This window comes from Filicampus tigris, chromosome 1, assembly GCF_054856515.1.
Source record: "Filicampus tigris isolate MCC_2025a chromosome 1, RoL_Ftig_1.0, whole genome shotgun sequence".
Taxonomy (NCBI): domain Eukaryota; kingdom Metazoa; phylum Chordata; class Actinopteri; order Syngnathiformes; family Syngnathidae; genus Filicampus; species Filicampus tigris.
The window spans coordinates 37,890,068-37,908,715 of record NC_141217.1 but is presented as its reverse complement, the minus strand read 5'-3'; the positions used below and the strand labels follow the sequence as shown (position 1 = coordinate 37,908,715).

The following is an 18,648-nucleotide window of genomic DNA, read 5'->3' as shown; positions in this document are numbered from 1 at the left end:
GATCTTACCCATTATAGCCAATGCTGTGGCCTTGCTGAGTTTGCCTTTAACGCCATCCAACATTTCCACTTTCGATCCATCCAGCTGACAGCGATTAATGGTGCCGTTTCCCGAGCTGATCCAGTACAGCTGCTCCTTGTCATAGTCGATAGACAGGCCTGGTTGGAAATATTAATAAGACACGTGTATGTGATACGGCTAAGCCATGGATTTCTTTCAGCGTGAAATGCAGGTCTAGTGTTGTCCAGCTGCTCACCAACTGGTCCTTTCTGGTTGGTGAAGAGTAAAGTGCGGTTGGTGCCATCCATGTTCGACATGCTTATGTTGTCGCCATCGGTCCAGTACAACTTCCTGTGGTCGGATGGGGGAAAAGTACTCATGCTCTGTGCTTGAAGTGGAAATGAACCCAAACATAATTTTTTCAAGAATATGTCCCCAGCAGCCCCACTAGTTGAAACACGGCATTCTGATTATGATTAATATTGCGTTTGTGGAACATGAGTTAAGCAGCAAAATCCACCCGTTATTAGCCATGTCTGGGGGCGGCCATTTTGCCACTTCTGTAGACTGAAAATGACATCACAACTGCTTAGGGCTCAGGTAACGACCAATCACGGCTCAGCTTCAGAAAACAGGTCAGCCGATGACTTCCCCTTTAAGCAGAAGTACAAAACACTTGTGCAAAAAAAAAAAGACTAGTATTATAGAAGTCCTGATACAAAGTAAAAAAAAAAAAAAGCCCTGAAATGAAATGTACAAAAATGATTTTTTTTCTGCCAATTATATACAACGGCTGTTTTGAACACAATAGTTCCCCTATTTTAGCAACTTATGTAGTGTTCATACGTAGAATTAAAAAATAAATAAATAAATAAAAATCCCTCTCTGTCTCTCTCTCTCTCTCTGTCTCTCTGTCTCTCTGTCTCTCTGTCTCTCTGTCTCTCTCTGTCTCTCTCTGTCTCTCTCTGTCTCTCTCTGTCTCTCTCTCTCTCTCTCTCTCTCTCTCTCTCTCTCTCTCTCTCTCTCTCTCTCTCTCTCTCTCTCTCTCTCTCTCTCTCTCTCTCTCTCTCTCTCTCTCTCTCTCTCTCTCTCTATATATATATAAATATATATATTTTTTAATCAGGTTACATGTCGCATGCTGTTCTTTCAGAGCTAGCTAGCGTTGGCTTGACTTTTATGCTATCAAAACGTGTTGCCCTATCTTTGCCAATGTGAACTAACTAACAAATAATTTTAGTGAAGTTAATGATGTATGATAATGAGGTGATGTAGCAGGAAAAGCAATACCCACCCTAGTTGAGGATGCAGCACCAGGCAATGGGGCTTGTCTAAACCCTGGATGACAGCGTTCTTAAAAGAACCGTCCAGTCTGGCCACATTGATCTGCTTCTTATTGGCATCATAGCTGGTCCAGAAGAGGTTCCTGGACACCCAGTCGACTGCTAGCCCATGAGCATTCGGAAGATCTATTGATTGGCACAATCACACCAGATGTTAGGGCGGACCGCTGCAGCACGCCCATTCTCAGACAAAACGTAATCAAATCAAGCTGCAACCGCAGACATTCCCGAAAGGCGTCTTACCGGCCGAGACAACGGTTTCCACGCCGGTGCCATTGATGAACGCTCTTTTGATGGTCTGCGTTCGGACATCCGACCAATAGATTCGATGCTCCACCGCATCGTAGTCCACCGCGGTCACGTTGTCGATGTCGGGAACAGTAAAGGAGATGATGTAGTTGTAGTAAGGGTTGTCCACGTCCACGCCCCGGATCTCGATCTGACGAGCGTAAAGGAGGAACTTGCGGGACTCTGCAAAACACAAATATGAACAGAGGAGTGATGAAGATTTTTTTGAATGACTACAAGATTACATTTTGATGGATGTTGCTCATTTGTAAAGGACTAAGAACAGCGGAGACACTGTCTGTAGACACTGTAAACACTACAACTAAGACATGTTACGCAGCTTGTTAAATCATTGTTCATATTTTTGGTGAGAAATCATTCACCTGGCCAATGTTTTTACATCGATGAATATCATGAATTATGAATAATAACATAATAAGGTAATTGGGAGCAACTTGATTATTTCAGAAGTGCGTATCTAACTGGTAGCTCTTTGCATTAGAGCTGCACGACATTGGGTAAACGTGCGATATGGTTGTTCGATACAGCGATATTGATATTATTGCGACATTTAACATGTTCCTAAAGAAATTACATTTTATTATCGATTGAAAGAATGAAATAATCTGCATGTGGCAAAATAAGCAATCTCAATGTATTCTTAGCTAATTAATTGTAATTACCCGAGATACTGTTCAACTATTTGATGGCCATGCACTTTTAAGTTTGCGTCTGACTGGTCAAATTCAGATGAAAGCATACAATTCCATAAGAAACGTATTGCATGTCTTTCCGATATGCATATTGCATGGGCCGATATCGCGATATCGATATTGTTTTCCATATATTACGCGGCTACCTTGTTTTAGTTAGCACCCAAAAAGCAGCTCTTGGTGACAAAACAGTTGGTGACACCTGCTTTAAATTAAATTTCTTATTCACTCAATATTTAATATTGAAGATGTGCTTTTCTTGAAATAAGGACATTTCTAAGTGACCCCAAGCTTTGAAATGCTAGTGTATTGCCACCTCTGCATCTATTCCACGGTATGTTGTCCAACAATTGTCTTGAAACAAACCAACCAGCCGTCAACTTCAAACTTCAAACAGGGAATAATCGAAAGGATAACTTGACTTATGTAAGACAATTAATGGCAAAAAAATGCACATGGCTGACTAGGCGACATGCAGAAGCTACAAACATGTTGCAGAGTGCACACTGCCGTATTTACCTTTACAAGTGCGTTTGTCAGCTTGCAGCTTCATCAGGTGAGGACAGGCACAGGAGAAAGTTTGGTTGAAGTTGATGAGACAAAGGTGGGAGCAAGGCCCTTTGCTGTCAGTGGTGGCACACGGGTTCGGAGCTGTGCGAAAAACACATCGGTATCACATGTAAAAGGGACAGCTCCAGCAATCAACTCGGACTGCTGTCCCGTCGCTGTCGTTGCAATTTGTTGAAACTGCCAGTCAAAGATTCCTTGACATTTCCTCTCTTACACTTCCAATTAGGCCACAGGAATCTTGTTGATCATTTGCTTGAGTGATATCAATACATGGCATTCACGCAGAACGTTATTTCTAGCCTGCCGGTGTAAAATGCCAAACAGTGAGGTGACTCTTTTTTGGGGGAGGGCGACTTTAAAAAGCAGCAGGTGTCCTGAGCCCTGCCCATGTGAGGAGGCGAAACATCTCATACTTGAAAAGGTCAGATCTCTTTTAGGACCACTTGTTGTGAACAAACAAACTCAACGTTGGACCTACAATGAATTGTGAGCTTGTCATTTTGATCTGACATACACTCATTTACTTAAAAATAGGAAGAATAGAGTCTACGTTAGGGCTGGGCATTCATCGAAATTCAATTACAATTCCGATTATTACGCTCCATGATTACAAAATTAAAAAAAAATTAAAAAAAATTAATAACCTTTAAAAAAAAGATTATTAATATGCATTTATATCCAACACACTATGTTTGTTTACACAAGGAAATCATACTTGAATTTATACCTCAGCACTGATACCGACACTGGTATCTGTAGCAATATCAATAAGTCCCTTTTGTTGATTATGTTACGCTGCCAACCGATTTTGTTTGCACAAAGGAAGCAAAAAACATGAGAAATGAGGGAATGTCCAGTGAACAACCTACCCTGGGGTTGCCTCGACGGGTGATAGACCTGCAAGTCAAAAGGCTGCGTGTTGGTGCGTTGGACTACAGTGACGTTGTGCCCTGTCCACTTGTTGGCTTTGGCAAGCGTGTTGGTCCTCCAGTCAGTCCAGTAAACTTCCCCTCCGTACATGGTAACAGCAAACGGGTGGGACAAGTACTCGTGACCCCGCAACACCTCAATCAGCCCCGAGCCGTCATACATGGCGGAGTAGATTGCGTCGGATCTACAAGAGCAATGAAACAGATGTGTCATCATTGGCATCATGAACAAAAGTATTTGGACACCTGGTCATAAAGAAACACTCCATTGTGACAAGTCATGCTAGCAATGTAGCAGCTGTGGCTAATGTTGGCTTGTTTTGAGTGCTAATGCTAGCTTGGTATTACAAGCACTGCTATTTTGTGAAAGCTGGATATGCGTTCTCTGAGACTATCACAATTGCTCCCTTTCATAATCGCCTACCCATTTGAGGGGCGAGACTCGAGAGGGGCAGAGGAATTATTGAAGTTACATTCAAAATCATGCTAGCAGTTTTAGGCCTATAAAAACGCCCCCCTTTGATATTCAGGTGGCATAATGATGTGTGGGAAATGAACCTCTGATTAAGATAATGACCGATAGGATTACTGTCCTTATTTACGGTGGAGGCGTTTGTTGTATGTATGTAAATCCAAAGCATCCTGCATGTTGATGAAACAAAGCAGGACAAAATGAGCGGGCGGTGTGACGTGTAAATGAAAACGCTGCAATGAGAGCCCTGAGAGAGGTGAAGCCCACCTGGCGTCGATCCAGACAATGCGTCTCTCCATGTAATCAACGGTGAGCCCGTTGGGCCAGCCGCCGCTGCCCGTCTCCCTGTGGATGGTGCGTCTGCCCTCGCCGCTCATTGACGCGGCCTCAATCCTGGGCAGGCTCGCGTCCCAGTCGGTCCAAAATAGAATACTGACAACACACAAGATGCCCGTGAGTCGTGAGTCACCTACATGGTGAGAGACGGCAACGGCGGCGACTCTTCATCCCGTCTTTACCCATCACGTGGGTCCAGGGCGATGGCTCGGGGGTGCTCGACCTCCCCAGCCAGCAGCGTTGTTCTCATGCTCCCATCCAGTTTGGCGACCTCAATCTGGTCCAGATTGCTCTCTACCCAGTAGATATTTCCTGCAATCCAGTCCACCGCCAGGCCCTCGGGAGTGGCCAGCCCATACTGGATCACGACTTCAAAACTGGTCAGAGCTACGCAGCACACAATGAGAACTTGGAGTTTAATGAACCGTTTTAAAGTGGAAAGTCAACCCAACAATATTTTTTTTCAGGAATATATTCTATACAGGCCCACTAGTTGAAACGAGGCATTCTGATTAATATTGTGTTTGTGGAATATGAGTTAAGCAGCAAAATCCCGCCGTTTTTAGCCATCTCAGGGGGCGGCCATTTTGTCACTTCTGTCAACCGAAAATGACATCACAGTTCCTCAGGGCTCAGATAACGACCAATCATGGCCCAGCTTCAGAAAACAGGTGAGCTGTGATTGGTCGTTACCTGAGCCCTGAGCAACTGTGATTTTCAGTGGACAAAAAGTGACAAAATGGCCGCCCCAGAAATGGCTAAAAATGGGTGGATTAACTCTTTTTCCACAAATGCAACATTTATCAGAATGCCTTGTTTGCACAGAACATTCTTGAAAAAAAATATGTTTAGGTTGACTTCCTCTTTAAAGTTTGATGATTCTACTGATTTTCACTGACACAAAGAGTGACCTTGGTTCCAGATGAGAGAACGTATTCTATGTTTCACTTTGGAAAAGAGCATGAAACGACTTGTTTAGAATTCCAAATGCTTATTGACTCCATCGGCGTGGCCCCTGCTGTGTTTGTCAGTGCGGCTTTGCCCCACACAATAGCCTCCCTACCACACAGCTAAACTTTTAAGGAAACCAGCCGTCAATGCCAGGCTGCCGTTTCTTTTTTTCTTTTTTCTTTTCTTTGTTACTTCCCAGAAACAACTGGATCTCATACAAACTAAGTGCGAAGCCAGAATGTATAATCATCTCTGGCTGAGGGCGATTAGGCGAGTTCTTCACAAGTCCTTCAAGTGGCACTGCAATTTCAACTCGAGCGGGTCCGTTCAGAGCAATGCCGCAGTGGCTGGCTTTCTTCGACTGTTTGTATGTTCATCTGGCACCAGTGCAGGGCGTAAAGATGATTAAAGAGCTCCAGCGCACATACCAGCTCCGAAGCAACTATTGGAGCAGCGAGGCTGGCGGGCGGACTGGGAAGTGGAAGAGCTGAGTGTTGTGCCTCCTACGCTAGACGAGCGCCGCAGGCTGCAGTCACGCACAGCGAGCGCTGAGACAAATGGGAAGAGACAAAGCCTTCCGTGTGCCCACCGAGTGCTGTGCTGGGAACGTAACCTTTGATTGGCAAGGAGACCTGCACTTCTGGAGGAGGAAAGGCCAGCCATGATTTGGGAGATTTGTTCAGGGTCACAGATCGCCTCTACTGAAACTGAATTTGGATTTGTTTGGTTTTTGTAGAAAAACTTTGATTTCCTCCATAAAGGCTTTCATTGCTGTTTACTTGTTAGGAGGAAAAGACAAGAAGGAACAAACACTTTGCGTGAAACCGCATGAAGGGGTTCAATTCAATTAAAGATTTCTTCCTTTTCATATCTAACTTTTGTTATGAGTGTCACAAAATAATTATGATGTATCTGTATGCTCGTGAAAGTCGGCCAAAGTTAGCAGTCGGAATCGCTAACAGACACCCTCCGGATTAGAGCCGAAATGGGCAAGATGAGATCGGTCTCACAAAACACGAGTTTTGAATTCCCCCCCCGTACAAAAATTGTTATACGGCGTACACAATTTGAAATGATCAAAAAAATGCATAAAATACGGGGAAAATGTATAAGTTGACAGGCATGATATGTTCTTTGCGCCTTCACTTGTCGAAACATGGCATTGTGATTAATATTACATTTGTGGAACCTGAGTTTGGCAGCAAAATCCACCCATTTCTGTCCATCTCGGGGGGCGGCTATTTTGCCACTTGCTGTCGACTGAAAATGACATCACACTTGCTCAGGGCTCAGGTAACAACCAATCATGGCTCAGCTTCAGAAAACAGGTGAAAATGGCCGAGATGGCTAAAAACCGGTGCATTTTGTTCCTTAACTCATATTCCACAAAAGCAATATTGATCAGAACGCTATGTTTCAACTATTGTTTGGGTTGTCAACACTTTGCCTTGACTTTGGTTTGCTAACTCACCCCCGCTGTCCGACAGTTTCCCCCGGTAGATCTTGTCCTCGACGACGTCGGTCCAGTATAACGTGCTTTGGCTCAGATGGAAGTCCAACGCGATTGTGTTCCTCAGGCCTGGTACCAGGACACTGAACTCCCCCTTGTGAAGCTCGATCCTTCTGATCTCATGGCGGTTGGAAAATATGATGAAAGGCTTGAAGGGATCTAGCAACAAGAGCCAAATATGAGTGTTTTGAGTGACATTTGTTCTTTCTTTTTTTTTTTATTCACTCAAGCCTCAGTTGAGCCAAATTTGTCCTCCTCACCAGTACTTTTGCAGCTCTCCATGTCCGACTCCAGCTCCCAGCCGTCGTAGCAGGAGCACTTGACGCTGGATTTTTCCTGCTCGCATTTTTGGCTACATTTGAGGTGTTTGGCACAGAAGCTCTGGATCTGGCAGGTTTTGTTGTCTGCTCCAAGCTCCATGCCCAGCGGACAGGAACACATGAAGCCTTCGCCCGGAATGATGCTGCAGTTGTGACTACAACCGCCGTTGTCCAGCGAACACAAGTCTGCAAGTCGGCAAAAAAACAGCAAGGACATGGTTCCCAACGCAGGGCTTTATTGAAGAGACGAGATTTTCTCATGTGACCTGGCATTAATATTGCAACAGGGCCCAACAGGTTCTCTACTGTATGCTTCCGAATTTTTAAAAGTAAGTGCTGACCGAGAACAGGGAGATGCATTTGTCTTTCATTTCTTTTGTAGCAATGTAATTATGACTCCCCCCCCCCACTTTCATATCCACTGTGATGTCTGGTGGCTGATTTCCTTCCAATATATAGATTAATGCATAATCACAATTACTTTTTAATTGCGATGACCGTGTCGTCATTCGATTCCCACTCCAACTGTGGGAGGGGTCCAGTAAATAATGAAGCACGGACTAAATGCGAGCGTTTCCCTTCATACGGTATGCGGAAGGATTACGTACCGCAAAGCTTCTCATCGGAGCCGTCCGGACAGTCGTCAGTGCCGTCGCAGAGTTTCTCGACAGGCAGGCAGATGGAGTCGTTGGTGGCGCACACGTGTTGAGACAACTTGCATATCAGCGCGTCACAGTTGACCTCGTCCGAGTTGTCCTCGCAGTCGCTATCGCCGTCACACACCCAGGCCTTGCTGATGCAGCGAGCTGACGGCATCACATGATGGAAAACCTTCAGCCTCTGTCCGCAAATCATCTCTGTGCATTGCAAAGCCATCGGGCTTGATTTCCCCAAGGTTTGCTTGCACAAAAAAACGGGTACAAATTGATTCGTCCCACAGACGCGGAGACGGGTGACCCCGCCGAACCCTGGATTGCATCTGCCAAAGGCAGCAAATTGCTGCGCGGTTCATTTTGCACATTATGGGAAGAGGAGGTATAAATAGATTCATTTAGCGCATTTGGTGATTTATCAAACCTAAGAGAAACTGTGACGGCGTTTTGAATATCTGCATCTGGATGTCAGGCTCAAACTGGCATCAGTGAGGAGGATGAGAGGCAACATGGCGAAGTGATATTTATCATTCATGGAAACATTTTTGAAATGCCAAAAGGAAAAAAAAAGAAAAAAAAAGTGACTTGGGGGCATCGCAACACATCATCAATTCAACAATTCAATTCAGCTGCTTCTGAATGACCGAAGGGCTGACATGTCACAAGAAGGGGTCATGCAATATCACCAAATGACAAAACTTCATTCAACTCTGCATTCATTGTGTCGGAGTCATTTTTGATGACAAATGTTGCTGGCCTCTCCCTGAGCAGTTTTGCGGGTTTGCTACGACGGGGGCCGCAAATTCCTTCTGCGTAACTCCGTTTGCTTCCAATTCCATCACTTCAAACTTGATATTGCGCTTGCGGTACGCTCCCAAATATTCCAAGCTGAGTGCACAAAAAGCCTCTTTTGTATCCTTTGGGTTTGTGCAAGGCAATGCCTTCGCACTGGAACGATGTGAACCAGCTTGACTGCTGCCAAGATGAGCGTCGTCCAGAATCATTTGAAGTGTTTGAAGCACAAGGTGAGAGCTTCCTCACCTGAATCCTTGCAACTGAACTTGACAGCTGGGTCGCACATGTGAGTGACACCCTCGCACTTGTTCTCGTCACTTAGGTCCATGCAGTCTGTGTCGCCGTCACAGCGCCAGCGCATGGGGATGCACAAACCGTCCATGCGACACTGGAACTCATCCACATGGCAGCCACCTGGGGGCCGGGTCGCTGCAGAAACAAGCGGGAGGCACTTGGCTTCAATTACACAAAGAGCCAAAGAAGCAAGTCTGCCTACTCACCACCAACGTTGAACTACTGACAACAGTAAAAAAAAAAAAAAAAATAAATTATATATATATATATATATATATATATATATATAAAAAAGATTGAGGAGCGCTAGGTTTGTATTTCTATGACCACATTGCGGCCAGCAGATTCTGCAATCAACAGCGTGCAAGGGTGACGCATCAGATGACATCATTTAGCCTCATTTAGTTTAGAAATGCGTAGAAATGTTCTTACTCTTGCACACAAGCTCGCTGTGTAAGCAAAATCGCCGTCCGATTCAAAATGCGTATGCACCGTAGGGCTGCGCAATGAATCCAAATTCAATTACAATTACTACACTCCACGATTACAAATTGGCATAATCAAATGGCAGAAAATGAATATTAATATGCATTTATATCCAATGCACTGTTTGTTTACACAAGGAAATAATACCCGAATTGATACATTTGCACCTTTATATATACTAAAATGCTATTTATATTTTATCATTTTTGTTTGGTCCAAAAGGAACTTACTGACATTTATTTGTCTTTATATTGTTTACATTTCAACAATTTCTTGCTTTGTACCAAAAAATAAGTGAATAATCGTGATTTCAATGATTACCAAAATAATCGGGATTAATTTTTTTTTTTTTTCATAATCGAGCAGCCCTAATGCAATATTCTTCTCACCAACTTGCACACGTGAGTCAATCGGAATTCGTTCTACATAGACCACGCCACTATTTCCTTCCGTTTTATGCACCTGAACGAAATCGGTGAAGAGGTTTAACGTTGTGAGAGAAAGCAGGAGCAAACAAACAATTCAACAGAAATCATGTCAGAAGTGGAGACAAGGAAAATGACACTTTTCTAAAGCTTTTCCACGAGTGTCAATAAACAGAAAGAGACACGGGGGGCGGGGCCTCAATCACAGAAGCTGAAAATGTAGTTTCGCCTGAGGTCCCCATCTTGGCTCATAGGAAGAAAAGGTTTACCATTATTAGTAATATTATTATTATCAGGCATATTTCAACAAATTCTAAGTGCCCAAGAAATTTGTTGCGTGGAAATTGTGGGGCCCGAAAGTTACATTTTACCGAGCGGCACTCCATTCCTAGAGAGCCAAACTAAATTCCTCCATCTGCAAAGTTGATCTGCATTTGCGCTAAATGTCAATAACTTCACCTGCCACGTCTCCACAAACTTCCATAGAAATCAGTGTTGCGGGTTCGGCGTCACCCCGCTAAAAGGCAAACAAACACTGACAGCACTGAAGAAGACATTAGTAAGGCAGGCCGGTAAAGGACAGAGCCACAGAGCGGACGCGCTTGGCGAGGACGGAGGAGAGCGACGACAGGCCTTTCTAGCAATTGATTATTGTGTCAATATGATGCGGTCAACTGCTGGACGCCGTGCCAAGTCAAACAACAATCGCGCACAGTTCTCTGATTGATGTCACAAGAGGAGAAGGGGCACCTCGCTGGTGCTGACACAAAGAGTGTCCCTCATGACAAAGGTCAGCATTTGGCACGGATACAGCAGGCCATCTCGGGCCTTTCACCAGAGAAGATCGGTAAAGGAGACGGGGGGGGGGGGGGCGGTTGGGGTTGGTAGGGGGGCGTGGTGGTATTGCTTTTTCACTCATGGTAATGACATCAGAGGCCAGGCTGCAAACATACAGAGCGCAGATTGCTCATTAAGCCAACAGGTCATGCTGAGCCTTGTTTACTGCCTGCTGGGATTCGACAGCGCTTGGCTGGGATTGCGCACGGCTCAGGCAGCACATTAAACAGCAGAACACACACAGCGCACAGCCGCGCACGCTCGCCTATAAGGCCCTGGCGGTGATTAGGCGGTGAAAGCCAATCTTCCAAAGATGGTCAACGGAGATTTGCAAATGCTCAACATCTGTGCACCACAAAACGGTCTCATTATTAGCCAACCTCGGAGCATAACCGCATCTTTAGCAGAGACGGCATGAGGATCTGCCGAAAAAACGATGGCGCGAAGCTAGAGGCCAATCGGGGAGCAAACGTGACGTGAAGAAGAGAGGCTCGAAAATGCGACGGCCTGGCTGCCAGGCACGGACGGAAACGCACAAACTACACCAAGTTGGACCTCAATCTATTTGGTGGCGTTGAGTCAACTCTGATTTGACAACAAAGCAAACAACGCATTCTAATTGTAACCATGCAGTATGTTGAACAGTCCAAACGCTCACCATTGTGTAACCGTTATTAAATGTACAGGGAATATTTTAAATGAGGTGGATTACTTGTCAAGTACAAGCAGAGGTTAAACCATTTATTGAATGAATATCGGATAAATGCTGAGCAGATTAAACACTCGCTGCCGATGCACCACACAGTTTCATTTTTCACACATGGAGCACCACCATCCATTGAAAAACACACACCTAAGAGTTCATCCTTGGATGCTGGCTGAGATGAGATCTAGTGAAGTGCGCAGGCGGCTCACGTGACGCCATTGCGACACAAATGATGACACTTCAATAGGGATGTAACGATGAATCCAAAATCGATTTCAAATTGATTTCAACTGCTTAACTCATTCACTGCCATTGACGTATTTATTTGATTTATTTATTTTTCACAGTCCCGCACTTCCATCCTAGGAATTTATTTATATTTCTTTTCAATTTTTTTCCGTTAGGGTAAAAGAGGGTCTGAAATGTCTGGCAGTGACTGAGTTAAAATATGCATCGATGTAAAAAAAATATACAATCGATTCGAGTCACACAGAGTGTTGCATTTATCAACTCAGCAGCACTCACAAGCCCTAAACAGCAACACCTAACAAAAGACATAACATACCGAGGTTGTTAGAATATACTATTTTAGAGTGGTAAAATATGATGTTCCTTCTAATCTTTATCCATTCCAAATGCATGCCACATTTTGATCGTGTAGATCAAATGAAGCGCTTGCGCCAAACATCATTGCACATTGCACACGTTTGTGGATGGCTGCAGCACCGCACTAGCCCACATAGACAAGCATGGTAGCGATTAAAAAAAAACCCCAAAAAATCGAATCGAATCGGGGCTTGAGTGAATCGTTACATCCCCACGATTCAAACAGGAACATTTTGACAACAAACAAGACTCCATGTACACATGCGCTTCACCTTGATTGGTACAGTTGGCATGCGTCTCATCGCTGTAGTCGCCACAGTCGTTATCGCCATCGCAAGTCCAATATTCTGGGATGCAGCGACCACTGTTGCATTTGAACTGCACACTGGAGCAGGAATGACTGCAGCCGGCTTCATCGCTGTTATCCCCGCAGTCGTTGTCTGTGCAGAAGCACGCGGCACAAAAACACGGCTATCCGTGACGCAACGCCTTCTCTTCGAGGACCAGGTCGGAGGTGTGCCGGTGCTTACCGTTGTCACAGCGCCAGTTGATGTTGATGCAGCGACCGTTTGCGCAGGTGAACTGGGTGAGAGGGAAACACGTGGGATAGGCTGGAGACAAGGTAAGGAGAGGGGCGGTGTGAGCTGAACGACCCGCCGCTGCGCTATTCAAGCTAACGCAACGACAGCGCGACGCAGTCCGCACGCACCGCATGAGTCGGGTTCGTCCGAGCGGTCTCCGCAGTCATCATCCAGGTCGCATGTCCAGGAGATGGAGATGCAACGACCGCTGGCACAAGGGTACTGATTCGGAGGGCATGTGCGTGCTGGCAGGGAAGAAAGTGCAAAACGCGTTTCAGCATCTTTGATTTTTTTACTTAAAAAAAAAAAATGACATTAACATTACCAACCTACATAACGCATTTTCTCTGGAAAATGTGGATGTTATCGTAACATAACTAGTTTTCTTAAATTCCTATGGCACTTAGGGGTACACATGGTAGTTATGTTTTGTTGTAGGAGAGGAAAACACGATCCTCTCTAAGAGGTCTCACACGTTTGAAAACCACTGCACTCATACTCTACCAAAAAAAAAAAAATGCAAGTTTTACACAGTCGCTGGTTCGAAACTGCTGCTATACAGTTTAAGCATGCAAAGCATTCACGTAACCAGCCAAAAACATCATTCATGGAATGCGCTACAACTGAGCTCAGCTCATTCTTGTAACAAACTGAAGAGATGGTTGGTGGATAATCCAAAATGTAACCACAACCTTACAGAAACTGTTTTCTGTCTCATTTGTTGACATATCACATTGCACTTTAATTCTGCCCATTTGTTGTCATTCTATTGTGTTTTACTTAACATGACATTACTTTAAAAAAAAAAAACTAGTCAAGGGACAAAAGTGGAAATTAGCCATGGGCTACAATGATTTGTATTTACAATTTCATAATGTAAACTTTGACTTAAATAGCCGCTGACTAATTAAACAAAAACACAAAAAAAAAGAAAAGCAAACTGAAAGGTGGTGTTGAGTTGAAGCCTACCAGAGCACGTGGTGTTTGATTCGTCCTCATCGTTGCCGCAGTCATTGTCGCCGTCACACAGCCAGCGCAGAGGGATGCAGCGGTTATTCTGGCATTTAAATCGGTCCGCCGGACAGGTGTGCTGGTCTTGTGGGAGACATCAGGAGCACCGTGAGTCAAAACGGACATGTTGTGCGGCACATACGCCACTCACAAAAAGTTGGCCATTTGGCGTTCGGGTGAAATTTCACAACCTAAAATGCACCATAACCTTGACAAGGGAACTCAAGAAAAAAAAAAAAGATCCTTTGGATTTACTGAATTTGAACATCGATTGCACATGATTAAAAGGGGGGTAAACCGATGTCATTTTCCCATGTTTCCCCCCCAAAATAAACAAATGATATATATTAGTTTAACGCATTTGAATCATGTGCAACTGAAAACCAAGTACTTTTTTTCAGCGTACACATGTCCAGCTTTTCAAGTTTCAGTGCTTTTTGAACAACTTGTTAGTAAGGTTAGTCAATTACTGTTGTCTCCAAAAGGAGACAAATCCTGTCTCTTTTTGGATGTACAAGTATTAGGCCTGACATCAGTGATTTAAAAAAGTCACATTAGGAGCGCAATGGCTCAGGTGGTAGGGTGGTCGTCTCCCAACCTGAAGTTTGTTGATACGTTCCTCAACCCTTGTGTGACTTTTTTTAAAAAATAAAGTCATACAATGCAAGTAAAATTGACTCTCCTTGTAAAATTTACTTGGAGTTTCAAGTAAATAGCTCTCCAAATGTTTTTCTGTGTCAAAGTGACTGAATATTATTCTCTTCCAAGTGTAAATTGGATTCGGTTGAGACTGGGACCAAATATAGTCTTTTGACAGTAAAATGTACTCTCCGAAATTTACTGCGTGCATCCACATCAAGCTGCTTCAAAGAGACTCTCTTGGAAGCCTCCCGCTGGTGCTTGCTTGCTTTGCATTAGCAAAGTGCCTTAAACAAGATTGTGTTTATTTCTGCGTTGCCGGGCAACCGTGACGGCGGCAAGGAACACTTACGGCAAAGCTCGGGGGCCTCGTCGCTGTTGTCCAGACAATCGTTGTCCCCGTCACACTTCCAGCGCTCTTGGATGCAGCGGTTGTTCTTGCAGGCAAACTCGCCGGGCTGGCACTGCGGCGGGGGCACGTAGGAGGGGTTGGCTGCGCCATGGGATCGGGGGTAGGAGCACAAACAGATGGGCCATTCAGACCAGAGTCCCACACAATAGCCGACCGTGCGAACAGGTGGCAGTTTGTTCGTCCTCAAGTTGCGCTAACATTTGAAGATGGCCTCCCACTCATCTGGCGGCTACGTATACTGTCAAAGTATATTGTGCAATGTCGTTTGTGGGTGGAAAGCAAAGTTGAGAACGCTTTGACAGACGCCACCCCTGCTGGGTGATTCATTTTCCATTAAAGTCCACGTTGAGCTTCCATGAAAAACTCCAACAAAGCATTCCTTCTCTATGTAACAAGCTTGGTTGAGAGCACAAGGCTCTCTCGGGTGATCTGACACTCACAGGGCTGACATGCTGTTAGTGTTGTCACAATACTACAATTTTGACTTCGATGATATACCTGCATAAAATACCGGTACCGAAACGGTACCTGGACAAAAATCTAAAATCAGCAAAAGCAGCAAAATTATAACTGATAAAAGAATTTTGGATTAAAAAAAAAATAATAATAATAATAAAATAAAATAAAAATTGCACACATGTGGGGGGAGTGATCACACTGTTTCTTTCTACACTTGATTGTATTTAGAGATTACATGTAAATTAAACTTTAAGGAAACTGGTTCCCTTCCTAGTAGAAAATGTGCACATTGGTTTCTAGAGCCATTAGTGTGACATCTACTGAAATGCAGTATTGAGCCGGTTTTGATCATTTTCATAGACAGATATGCAGCTGTATGGCCTCCGTACATTTTGGACACAATTAGCCAATTCTTATTGTAAGAATGATTTTTTTTTTTTTTTTTTAATAATGAGATCAATGCCTGCATAATGTATACATGTCAATGCGGTAGTTAACGTCCACCATTTTGGCAGCAACAGCACCGTAATCTCACGAGTCCAGGGAGAACAGAAACAAGGCCAGTCATTTTCAAAAAGGGCGTTGCGGACCCGTTCTGGATATGTCACGGAAAGCCGGTCAAAAATAAATGAGAAAAGATTTATTCTACATCTTTGGAACTTAAAAAAAGACTCCTTTACATTGAAAAGCAATCAGCAGAAGGCTCACGTATTGTCTTGACTTGCGGTTTGTGCTGCCGTCCAGAGGCAAGACGACAAAGCGGCGCATTTGTTTTTTTTTCATACATACAGTTGTCATCACCCACCCCAGTTTGTCAACTTTCAAAATTTGTAACCTTCGTTTGGCGCAACCTGGACATAAAAGGACATATCTTTATGAGTCAAAAGATGACAAGCAAGTATTTCAAATGTTCTTTTCGATAAATGCTGCCCATTTCTTTGGTCTAAGAGCGAACACTTAGCTCAGCCTGGGACCCCCCCCCCCCCCGTCCAGGTGAGACAACAACATCAAACACTTAAGACCCCGTCTGTGCTGCCTCACCTTTGCAGGTGACGTTATCCGCATCCAAGATTTGATCATCAGCACAGCCGCAGGACCTGCCATTAGGGATGGCAAGGCACAGGCTGCTGCATCCCCCGTTCATACTTCGACATAAATTGGTGCCTTTGCAAGAAAAGAATAAAGATTGAGGACCAAGGTGTGAAATAAACGCCGAGTCCTGTCAGGAACGTTGCGGTACCTTGCTGCTGGTGGGCGTCATACACCCGAATCTCAAAGATCGGCGGCCTCTCATTCCGCAGTAGCGTGACCGTCTTGGTCACTTGGTCCAGTTTGTAGATGCTACCTCCACGGTACTCATTCCAAAAGAGGAATTGCTTGTAGTGGCACAAACCAAAGGCGTGATTCAGCTCCTGACCCTCATACACCACCTGTTCAACGAGGAACCAGAGGAGGATCGCGCAGTCGCAACACGTTAGCGATTGAAAAAAAAGAAAGCAAGAAGGAGATCATATTCTCGAGCCAAGCCAACCTTCCGTTCGGTGGTGTTGAGGTAAACCATCTCGATGCGGTCGTAGTAAGCGTCCACCCAGTACAATATACCCTGAGGGATGTCCAGACTCAATCCGTTGGGCCACAGCACTGTCTTGCTAGTCAGGAAAACTTGATGATTGGATCCGTCCATCCAAGCTTTCTTGATCTTTCCTCGATTACTCTCAGTGGGATCCTCCTCCCAGTCGGTCCAGTACATCCACCTGGAAGACGGTGAGAGAAAACGCCCGGCAAAAGCCATCAGAGATGACACTCGATCATATTGGGGCTATTGGACGACAAATCGACGTGAGCCGTGCGATCGCAGTGTTGGAAGCAGAATGCCCTTTGAAACCACAAACTCCACATTCGTCACATTTTACATGTTCCACTTAAAGTCCCTGCAAAGTGAAAGCAAAGTCGTTCTCAATGTGAAACTGTGTTTCTGTGTGAAAATGTGTTAACGTGGCATTGTTAACAGCCATGCCACATTTGAATGATGGGCTTTCCGTGTCGTGACGAGAGGTTTCTCAGTCTTTGCGCGAGGTTTCAAGCAATTATCTTCCAACGTGTATAAAGCATCAAGAAACAAATCTCAGAAGTGTCTCACCCATGCAGGGGGTCCACCACAATGGCACGCGGGTGGCTCATCTTGCCTTCGATCAGAGTCTTGCGAGTCTGAGAAGCCTTTTCCAGTCTGGCAACGCTGATGGTCTTCTTCGGCCCGTCATCTGTCCAGTAGAGATTACCTCCCACCCAGTCGACTGCCAGACCCTCTACCGTGTGTATACCTGAGATACGCAGAGAAAACAGCTTTGCAAACTCAAAGTACAACATCATTTAAAGCTCCACTATATGCTGTGATAACAGCTACCAGGTGAGGGCCCTGTGCAGGCTATAAAAAATGATTTGACACCTTGGAGCTTTGTGCCTTGGCACGGTCATGCAAGGAGCGTTCTTAAAATGTAAATAGCTCCTTGATTAATCAAGCTTTTCTTTCATATAACCAGGCCAAAAATGTCCCCGACTACAAAACGCCAGATGGGATGATGCTTCGAGTGACCACACGAGTGACGCGACAATAGCAGAGGCGACAGAATCAACAAACACAGCCTGAACGTAAATGAGCTGAATTTGCTGATTAGACGAAAAATAGCCGGTCAGTTCTGAATGAAAATTAAGACGCTATGAGCTACAGATTCTTTCATGGCGTTGTGCGCTAATATTTCAACGGAGGCTCAAAGCTATTAGCGATTAGCGATTAGGCTTGCAGTTAGGAACGCCGACAATCAAATGACCCGCCCGCCAGCAAAGCGTACACGAGTTGAACAAGCTCGTCAGCCGTGATTTCCGTTGCTCTTGGCAACCCGACTCCTCATAAGCTTCTCCTCGGGTATTTCCCACTTCATCACCAGCCCCGAATAGAGCAAAGCAGGCGCGTCTGAGTGCTTTTGTCCGCAAAACGCTTACCGTCTTTCAATATGGTGTCTCTCTCCGTTCCGTCGATCTTCTGTCGACCGATAATGTAGCTGGTGGCGTCAGCAAAGTAGATGAATTCACTGGCGGCGTGGAAATCCAAAGCTCGCGGGTTCATGAGGTTCTCGATGGGGATCATGTACTCATCCGGTACCTTGGCATTCATATCCATGCCCCGGATGATCCCGGGACGACCCTTACCGTACACCAAGAACAACTCGTGGTCTGGTTCTGGAGAAGAAGGGACATTTGCAACCGCCGGCAGCGAAATGGAGAGCTCGAAGGGATGCACCTCGACTGAACAGC

The 18,648-nt window shown here is 44.9% G+C and overlaps 1 protein-coding gene across 2 annotated transcripts in view; it reads right to left on the bottom strand.

The window, feature by feature from the left end:
* LOC147153968 (low-density lipoprotein receptor-related protein 1-like) overlaps positions 1 to 18,648 on the bottom strand; it is a 98,959-nt gene that overhangs the window by 37,315 nt on the left and 42,996 nt on the right. For both annotated transcript variants that reach the window (XM_086038448.1, XM_086038456.1), the window contains exons 11-32: positions 18,337 to 18,573; positions 17,477 to 17,657; positions 16,868 to 17,090; positions 16,577 to 16,766; positions 16,378 to 16,500; positions 14,818 to 14,958; positions 13,785 to 13,910; positions 12,944 to 13,060; positions 12,765 to 12,845; positions 12,507 to 12,674; positions 9,127 to 9,309; positions 8,041 to 8,238; positions 7,373 to 7,618; positions 7,074 to 7,271; positions 4,834 to 5,038; positions 4,583 to 4,747; positions 3,784 to 4,028; positions 2,864 to 2,995; positions 1,587 to 1,814; positions 1,295 to 1,469; positions 257 to 351; positions 9 to 158 (exon numbers count right to left, since the gene is read on the bottom strand). In XM_086038448.1, coding sequence (XP_085894574.1) covers positions 9 to 158; positions 257 to 351; positions 1,295 to 1,469; positions 1,587 to 1,814; positions 2,864 to 2,995; positions 3,784 to 4,028; positions 4,583 to 4,747; positions 4,834 to 5,038; positions 7,074 to 7,271; positions 7,373 to 7,618; positions 8,041 to 8,238; positions 9,127 to 9,309; positions 12,507 to 12,674; positions 12,765 to 12,845; positions 12,944 to 13,060; positions 13,785 to 13,910; positions 14,818 to 14,958; positions 16,378 to 16,500; positions 16,577 to 16,766; positions 16,868 to 17,090; positions 17,477 to 17,657; positions 18,337 to 18,573 — 3,807 coding nt within the window. The remainder of the gene's footprint in view (positions 1 to 8; positions 159 to 256; positions 352 to 1,294; positions 1,470 to 1,586; positions 1,815 to 2,863; positions 2,996 to 3,783; positions 4,029 to 4,582; positions 4,748 to 4,833; positions 5,039 to 7,073; positions 7,272 to 7,372; positions 7,619 to 8,040; positions 8,239 to 9,126; positions 9,310 to 12,506; positions 12,675 to 12,764; positions 12,846 to 12,943; positions 13,061 to 13,784; positions 13,911 to 14,817; positions 14,959 to 16,377; positions 16,501 to 16,576; positions 16,767 to 16,867; positions 17,091 to 17,476; positions 17,658 to 18,336; positions 18,574 to 18,648) is intronic.